An 8,297-nucleotide genomic window follows, 5' to 3' on the forward strand; every position below is an offset into this window, starting at 1 on the left:
GGGTGCGCCCGCGCCCGCGAAGCGCGGCCCCACCGCCGGGGGGGCTCCCGGCTGCCGCTCCGCGGCCCGGCGGCTGCCCGCCGGAGCCCGAGGGCACCGGCGCCTCCGGCCTCCCGCCCGCCCGCCCGCCCCTCATCCCGGGCGCGGGCGCACCTTGTCGTTGTTGGCGTAGCGGAAGCCGACCACGAGGCCCTCGCCGCCCCACAGGCCCTGCTCGCTCTCGGGCGGGAAGCGCGGCACCACGGGCACGTCCTGCTGGCGGCTGCACCGCCCGGTGACCCGGTCGCGCACGAACTTGGCGCCGCGCGGTCGCCAGTGCACCGCGGGCGGCTCGGCGGCCTCGTCCTCCCGCAGCGCGCGCAGGTAGTGGGCGGGCAGCCGCGACAGCAGCCCGCACTGCAGCCTCCGCGCCCCCCACAGCCGCGGCGGCACCGCGTGCAGCGGCATGGCGGGCGCGGCGAGCCCGGAAGCGCGGCGCGGCGGCGACCTCCGCCGGAAGTGCGCAGGCGGCGGCGGCGACGTCGCGGCCCCCCCACATTCTCCCGGCGAGGCCTCGGCCAAGAAAGACGCGGGGCGGCTGAGGGCGCAGGGTCTTTAATGCGGCTCGCGGGCCGGCGCGGCGCGGCTTCCACACGGCGGGGCGGCGCGGCGCAAGCAGGGCGCGGGCTGCAGCGAGCGGACGGACGGGGGCTGCGGGAAGAGGCTGCCGCGGCTGCTCCGCAGGGCTGGCCGGCCCGCTCCCCCGCAGCCAGCCTGCCAGCAAACCGGCCGGGGCAGTGGCTCGGGCTGCCCCCGGAGCCCCCAGCCCGCCCTGCCCAGCCCGCTCGCGCGGCCTCCCTGCCCGCGGCCCCGAGCTCCTGCCGGGACACGCGAGCGCAGGGCGGCAGGCGCAGCGCCTCGTCCCGCTGGCCCCGCTCTCCCTGCTCCCAAGTTCGCCAGCAGGGCCACCGAGGGCCTCGCCCAGGACCCTCTGAAGGACTAACTGCCACCCTGCAAGCCCGCGGGGAAGACTGGTGTGATCAGCCGTCATTCCTCCCTCCCTGACGTTCCCGGGACTGCAAAATCCATCGTTTCTTGGCCACTTCAGTCCGGCACAGCGCTGGCATCCGAGGCTCCTGCACCCACACCAGCGCCACTCTAGGTCAGGGCTCCGTGCCAGACCCGTCTCCGTGAGGATGGCTCCCCCAGGATAGGATGAAAACGAGCAAGCCTTCTACGGTGGACTCAGCTCCCCGTTTTTCATCCAGTGCAACCCATCTTCTGCAAGGCCTGGCCTCCTCCTGGCCGACTGAGTGGGGCAGGGAAGTGTGGGAAGTCCTCTGGCCCACAACCCGGGAGGCGGCTGGAGGGCGGGAGCACCATCCTCACCCAGCCAGTCATGTCACTGCATAGAGTTCTTCTCGGTCATTCTTGCAAATCTGGTAGCGGGAGAGCAGCTCCCGAGACCAGGCCCAGGGCTTCTTGTGCTTGTTCCCTGGTGGCAGGAGGAAGACCACACTGCTGGCAACCAAGATGTGCCAAATGGTGTGCGTGTAGTAGTAGTTCTCTGTGGTTTCCATGAAGGCGTACACCAGGACAGCCATGAGGGCTAGGCTGATCCCGGGGAGAAGGAAGAACGCCCAGCGCTTCCACGATGGAGGGTAGCAGTGCCGCCGGTTCACACCACGATAAACCTGCGGGAGGAAGCGAGGGTTACCGGCCAGTCCAGCCGGAATGGCAGCCAGTGGTCCTGCAGGGGGCTCATGGGCTCCAGCCATGCAGTCAGAACACCAGAACCAGCGGAGGAGACTGCCAGAGGAGTCGGTGGGGCCAAGCTGGGCGTTAATGTGTTCCTTATCCTGTTTTTCAGCCTGCTCTAATTGAAGGCTGTAGGCTTGTGGCAGTGCCCAGTCAGGCATGCGGACGGTCCCGAGTTCAGTCCCAGCAGCAGCTCCTGGTAGGGCTGGGAAAGAGGCTCCACAAGACTTTGCCATGCGGTGTCAACATGCTCCTAAGGCTGGGCTCAATGTAAGGCACTGCCCTGTGTTCCTAGACTGGGCAACGTACTCGCAGAGGCACATGCCGCAACCTCTCGGTGGGCTGAGCCAGGGAATGCTCAAGTCCCCCTGCTGAGTCTCTCTCTGAGAGTCCAGGAGGCAAGGCAAGGCAAGGCAAGGCAAGGGGGGTTCGGACCCCAGCCACTTACCCAAGCTGTAGTCATGATGATGAGGGCAACCAGGCAGGGCCCCATCATGTTCCAGACCCCTCTGCGGTCCAGGTGCAGCGAAAGAGCAATGAAGAGGGTCCCCAGCACACACAGGACCTAGAGGGCAAGGCAGGCAGCTGCTGAGGGTGGCAGTGGCTCTTCTCGGGCACCACCAGCCTCCGTTTAGGGGGGAGGCAGGCAAACCGGCACCCAAAACCTCTCTGGGCTTACCGCACTGCAGCCTCCACTGAAACATGCACAGACCACCTCGCAGGCCGCACTGACCCGAGGAGGCTGGTGCACAAGGAGGGCATCCTCAGCCAGCCTCCTGGAAGCCCTGCGAGACCCCCGTCATATTAAGGGACATGAGCTGCTGCCCGGTCAGAGCTGCGCCTCGGAACACGGCTCCCCTCAAAAGGGCTCAGCCAGAGTCCGGCTCTCAATTTCCCTGGAATGAGGGATTGGCCGGAGGCACGGAAGGGCGGCTGAGGGTTCGCGTGGCTTGCATCCAATGTGTTCAAGAGCCTTCAAGAGACATGAGGCTGTTTGATCTCAGGGTTTGGACTCAACTTCCTTTAACCCCAGTATGTTTATCCCGGCTTGAAGAGGCCTTTTTGCAAATGACATGATAGTTAATAGGTCCCTCCAGGTATGTTCGCCCCCCCTCCCATCGCAACCTTTGTACTGTTTTCTGCCCCAAACGCACATATTTCAGGATCTTCTTGACTCGAGCCATGCACAAAATAGTCACCCAGATGGAGACAACAGAGCCCAGGAAGTCACAAAATTGCACTGTGTCATAATCCATGATGCACAACACAACCACGCCAGGCTGGTCACAGGCATGATAGAACTGGAGCCACAAAGGGGAAGAGAAGGAAGACAGTCAGCATACAAGCCCCCTGCTTGGAAGGAGGCCAGCAAGCTCTCCAGGCCAGGAAGGGCGCCTTCTTGGCATCTATAAAAGCGTCATGAGGCATGGCCCTCCTGCCCCATCTCTACCTGAAGGTCGACTGCTGGAGAGCTGCCCCTTATACCCCTCCCCACTGCCAGGAAGGAAGGGAAGGTATCACCGAGAATGGACACTTCAGTCCTTGCCCCCCTTCCAGGCTTCCAGCACAGCATGTGCCCCAGCGAAGAAAAAGGGAAAGAGGGACATACGGTGGAGAAGAACATGGTGAAGGTGTAAACAGACGCCTCCACCAGATGGTAGTGGTACAGGGCAGCAGCAATGGCAGGCAGGAAGAATAGGTTGCTGAGCGTGAGCAAGAGGGTGGCCAGCATCTGGCTGCCAACGGACTGGCCTTTGGTCCCATCAGTGCAGCTCCAGCCACTCCAACCTGCCAAGCCAGGAAGGAAGAGGAGGGTCAGGCCATCGCGCGTACTCCTGTGGAAGCCACATCCGCCAGCTGCTTCTCCCCCCGGGGTGGGTCGCAGTGTCCCACCCAAGTCTGTACCAGCAGGTGGCACTCTCAGGGCTCACCGGCCTTGCAGGTGCATCCGGCATACAGGTAGCCCTGGCGCCTCATCAGACTGCACTGCCCATACGTCCCACAGTCATCGAAGCAGGGACTGAGGTAGGCGAGGACCGCCACCTGGGCGTTGGCCATCTCACACTCCCTGCAGCAAGAGAAAGACCCACTGAAGGAGTGAATCGGACGCAGCCAAGAACACTGCCTCCACGGAAGCAGAGCTCACTGCTGCCAGCAGCTCAGTCAGGCCCTCTGGGCACCAGGTAAAAGGCGGCCAGGCAGGCGGAGGCCAGGCACGGGGCCTGCTCTTCCAGAGCGAGCAGGGCGCCGGAGCCGCTGCCCTCTGGAGCTTCAGCCCCTGCCGCACACGGTGCAGAGCAGCGGAGCCATGGGACTCACCCCGGGTTCTTTGGGCAGATGAGTTGCAGGGTAAGGAACCAGTAGCCGGATTCAGGGTATGGGATGGCAAGTGATGCTTGTGTAGAGGACGTGGTCACGTTCAGCAGATAACCCTGGAAGAATGCTGTGGGGCGAGAGAGGACGGAGAGGGGCATGTGTGTGTTCCCAGCTGGAACCCAGGCCAGCCACAGGAAGCCTGCCTTGTACACCTGCTCGTCTGCTTCCATGCCCGGCCCATGGGATTTGGGGGCTGTGAGAAAGGGAAGCCTCGGCAGTCGGCTCGGCATGGGGCTGGGGAGCTGCCTCCCTCCTACCTGTGCTGCAGTCCCTTGTGGCATTTGCAGAGAGCACGGGGGAAGCCAGGCTCAGGCAGGCCCAGACGGTGGCGTCCATGAGTTCTGGCAAGGTCTGCAAAGACAGAGCCAGCTGAATCCTGGGAAAAGCCCAGTGGCACCCAAGGCGGCCAGCTGCAGCCCGGGAGACAAAGCCCACCTCCCACGGGCTGCCAGGGTCCCACCATACCCTGTTGAGGAGCAGAGTCAGCACCAGAGTCCCGCCACTGTCCATGCCTGAGTTCAGGTTCAGGAGGAGAAGCGTGGGAGAACCTGCCTGGACAGGCACGTTGGACCCATCAAGAACCCGGAACTGCACAGACACAACATCCAGGTCCTCACGGATAACTGGCTGGCTGCGCAGGCACGCATGTCCTTGGCCAAGCGCGTCGTGGGCGCCGGCACCAGTAATCAGGGTGGCATTGAGCTTGCCTCCCGGCAGGGTTGTCTCCTGGCTCCGATTCAGACTGCGGTAGAAGCTCAGGAAGGAGCCAGTACCGGTCGGCTTGCAGGCTGCAGAGGAAGCGCAGACGCAATACCATCAGAGCACCCCGGAGAAGGCGGCTGCAGGACAGGCGTCTGCCAGGAGCCCGGCAAGCCCTCTGGCAGCTGGGCTCAAAGGCAGCGAGGAAGGGAAGCGCTGGGGCCCAGATCAGTGCAGGCAGCCTGGCTTTGCCTCGCCCCCTGGGCCCCTTCCTTCCCTGCCCCCGGCGGGCTCCCCCGGCCAGGAACACGAAGGTGGTGCGCACCTGTGAAGGAGGCGGCCATCTCAAGAGAGGTGCTGGTGTTGGGGCCGTGCAGGCTCTCCACGGTGATCTGCAGCCACTTCTCCCACGGGGGGGAGGCCAGGCGAAGGCTGCAGGCCCCTGTGCAGGTGAGCACCTCCTGGGAGGAGCGAGACAGCGTGGCAGAGCCCAGTGTGACACGCACAGAGCAGGCGGTGGAGCCGTTCATCACGCAGTTTCCCAGCTCCAGGCGCAGGAGAGCGCTGTATGCCGGCACGAAGACCCTGTGGAGGGAGGCAGGGCGCAGCTGCAAGGCCTGCGTGCCGAGAGGTGCCGCGCAACGGGCGGGCCTTGCTGTGGGAGCGACACGTCCCGTCGCCAGCCAGCCAGCCGCCCCCCCGTCCCGACTCACTTAGCGTGGAGCAGCCTGGTCGGCCAGGCCAGTGTCTGCCGCATGGGCACGTCGGGCTGGAGGACCGCCATGTCCGCTGCACGCAGCACAAACATGTCAGGCTGGAAGAGGTAGGTGCACGGCGCGGAGAAGCCCTGTGGGGAGCGGATGCGCACTCAGGCCTCCACCCCTCCACCAGCAAGAGCGGGGTGGGCTTCCCCGCAGCCTGGGGCCGAGCAGGAATTCTCTTGCCTCTGCCGCGTCCCGGATGCCAGGCACAGGCCCCATGCAGGGGGAGGAGGGGACAAGTAGCAGCAGACCCCTCTGCAGGGGCCCAAGAGCCCAGGGGACTCCAGCCGTGCCCCCAGCCCGGCCCTCTCTCACCTTCACACCGATCTTGCCTGTGGCCTGGGGCAGGTGCGCCGCGATGAACCAGTCGCCTGGGGCAGGACTGGTCAGGTTGACGAAGGTGCTGTTCTGCGTGGCAGTGGCCAGCGCCAGGCTCTGGTTGTAGGAGAGCCGCACGCTGGTATTCGTAGGGAACTGTGTGCCCAGAGGATTGATGACGGGGGGAGCTCCGTGGCGGATGTGGCTGGAAGGCAGCAAGACACACGCGGCAGGTCAAGGGCCGCTGCTGCCCCCAGAAGCCCCCTGGCTCAAGGCCCGAGGCCAGGGAGCAGTCCCCTCACGGGGGGCGGGGTGCCGAGAGATACGCACAAGGTGACTTGAGTGCTGCCACACTCGGGGCCTCTTCCTCGGGAAGCCTGCAGAAGCCAGCGCAGCAGGACCGTGTCCTCCGGCACACGGAAGCGGAAGACTTTGGCATTTCCATACCACGTGTAGAAGGAGAGCTTCTGGGAGCTCTGGGAGAAGTACTCGGAGACAAAGGTCAGGTCTGGAAGGAGAGGAGAGGAGCACCGGGAGGGCCTCAAGCAGTGGGGCAGCATCCGTCCACCCTCCTGCGGCAGTCTGCCCTCTGAGAGCCGTTTCGTCGGCGACACGCGTGGAAGGGCAGCAGTAGGTGTGCCCCGCGGAGGGCCAGGCAGGGCCAGAGGTCTGCGAAGGTGCCCATCCAGGCGCCTCCTCCCAGGCAAGGCTGAGTCTCGGTTGTGTACTTTGGCATCGCCACTCACACGGACTGGCATTTCCAGAATGGGCTGAGCAGGCAAACCCACAGGCTTGGCCTTCACAGGCAGGACGTGACCGCTGCTTGTTTGCTAAGCACATCCCCCCCAGTGGCTGCCAAGCAGCGGCTGGCACAGGAGCTCTCCGAGTGGCCCGGCAGGTGAGGCGTCCCTCACCGCCGACACGAGCCACCCCGACTGCATTGCTCCGTGGCACCTGCCCTGGGACACTCACAGCACAAGCAGGCGAGGGGCCACGGAAAGGGCTCTTCACGAGGAAAGGAACCGGCTCTGCGGCCAAGATGCCGCAGGCCTTGCACTCCTGCAGGATGGCCTCTGCAAGCTCAAACACCCGGGGGGGGCACGGGGGGGTAGAAAAGTCCCCCACAGGAGTAGCGGGGGTAAAGGTCACCTTTACACACACAGAGGGAATGCTGAAAGGCTGACCAGTGGCAGGCCTGGCTGGGGTCCTGCCCGACCGGCTCAACCATGAAGCACTCGTCTCCCTGCTCTGGCTTAGCGGCCGATGAGGAAGTTGTGGCACCATCTGCCCCATCCAGCAGCCGCACCTCCCAAGGCAGCACAAAGTGCAGGAACTGGAAGCGCTGGCCAAGGAGCCAGAAGCCGGCCAGCCAGGACAACCAAACAGTCCGGGTTCTCCACCATCGCTGCCCTGTGGGCTTATGCCAAGCACTCTCTGCCCCAGGGGTATGAACAAGCAAGCCGCCTGGTGGCCACTCTTTCACCCAGATAGCCCACCCCTCCCCTCCCCTCCCCTCCCCTCCCCCCCCCTCCCCCCCCCCAGGCAAGAGCACTTTCCCTTGCAGCCCTGACTGCCAACCACAGCAGTGGCTCCTGGCCATTCTCCCAAGGGTGGGAGCCGGTCTGACAGGAACCCCACGACCGGCCTGGGGGGGGGGGGCAGGGTGGAGGTTGGCTGCTGCCTGAGGTGGGGCAGCCACGGAAGGGGTGCAAGGCTAGGCGGGGGACCCTCGTGTGCCCGGGAGGTGCCGGCAGCCACCCCACGACCTTGCCGGTTCCCCAGGAGCCTCCCTGGCGTGGCCCTCGGGCTCCTCCTGAGCTGCGGGGGCGGCACCTGCGGGGGCTTCCGCCACCCTGCCGGCCGACCAAGGCTGTGACAGCCCGCGCCCGCCGCTGGCTTGGGAGCGTCTCCGGGGCAGACAGGGGCAGGCCACGTTCCGCCAGCCGCTGGCCTGGGGAGCAAAGGCAGCCCTAGCCTCTGGGGCCAGGGCGAGCAAGCGCCGAAGCAGCGCGCCTCTGCGCGTACGTGGAGTGCTCCTCGCTCACCCTGGCGGGGCCCGCACGCGGCGGCGGACGAGGGGGAGCGGGGGGGGGCTGCCTGCGACTCACCGTCGGTACTCCTCGGCGTCGCCTGCCTGGCGGGGGGCGGCGGGGGCAGGGCGCGGGCCGCGGCCAGGAGGAGGGCCAGCAGGAAGTGCGGGCGGCCGCCCAGCGCGGGCCGAGCCATAGCGGGCCGGGGCCAGCGGCCTCGCTCACGGCAGAGCCGCCATCGCGGCCGCCTCGCTCCCTCTCCGGCCGGCACTGGACGGACCGGGCCGGCCCGGCCCGGGGCGCCGACGTCACTGGCGGGGAGGGACGCGGGAGCGGCGGTTGGGCGCGCGGCCCGCCTCGGGCGCCGCTCGGCCGG

At 66.2% G+C, this 8,297-nt stretch overlaps 2 protein-coding genes across 3 annotated transcripts in view; both read right to left on the reverse strand.

Annotated features, from left to right (window-relative positions):
• MRPL28 (mitochondrial ribosomal protein L28) overlaps positions 1-454 on the reverse strand; it is a 6,488-nt gene extending 6,034 nt beyond the window's left edge. Inside the window, exon 1 of the mRNA XM_044433398.1 lies at positions 154-454. Within this exon, the coding sequence (XP_044289333.1) occupies positions 154-447 (294 nt within the window). The 5' untranslated portion in view covers positions 448-454. The remainder of the gene's footprint in view (positions 1-153) is intronic.
• A 459-nt stretch (positions 455-913) lies between these two features.
• PGAP6 (post-glycosylphosphatidylinositol attachment to proteins 6) lies at positions 914-8,148 on the reverse strand. 2 transcript variants are annotated; one of them, XM_044433375.1, is made up of 13 exons: positions 8,000-8,148; positions 6,222-6,399; positions 5,889-6,096; positions 5,526-5,659; positions 5,138-5,397; positions 4,579-4,901; positions 4,371-4,464; positions 4,057-4,180; positions 3,669-3,805; positions 3,347-3,525; positions 2,892-3,038; positions 2,186-2,302; positions 914-1,673 (listed from the first exon to the last, which is right to left on the reverse strand). In XM_044433375.1, exons 1-13 carry the CDS (start codon positions 8,115-8,117, stop codon positions 1,377-1,379), a joined length of 2,316 nt encoding a protein of 771 aa, XP_044289310.1. In that variant the 5' UTR covers positions 8,118-8,148; the 3' UTR covers positions 914-1,376. The 2 variants fall into 2 exon arrangements, with proteins under 2 accessions (XP_044289310.1, XP_044289309.1); XM_044433374.1 differs by lacking the exon at positions 8,000-8,148 and having other exon boundaries at positions 6,222-7,354.
• Positions 8,149-8,297: the final 149 nt, after the last annotated feature.

The sequence above is a fragment of the Varanus komodoensis genome, unplaced genomic scaffold (genome assembly GCF_004798865.1).
Source record: "Varanus komodoensis strain SLA01 unplaced genomic scaffold, ASM479886v1 scaffold26, whole genome shotgun sequence".
Classification (NCBI taxonomy): Eukaryota; Metazoa; Chordata; class Lepidosauria; order Squamata; family Varanidae; genus Varanus; species Varanus komodoensis.

What these genes read in the sequence shown, in the direction of transcription:
- PGAP6 (XM_044433374.1), bottom strand. Translation starts at nt 6,649, where the DNA reads ATGCCAGTCCGTGTGAGTGGCGATGCCAAAGTACACAACCGAGACTCA. An exon ending in CAGGCAAGATCGGTGTGAAG is followed by an intron (nt 5,660 to 5,888) that starts GTGAGAGAGGGC and finishes CGCTCCCCACAG; the next exon opens with GGCTTCTCCGCGCCGTGCAC. An exon ending in CACAAGGGACTGCAGCACAG is followed by an intron (nt 4,181 to 4,370) that starts GTAGGAGGGAGG and finishes CTCGCCCCACAG; the next exon opens with CATTCTTCCAGGGTTATCTG.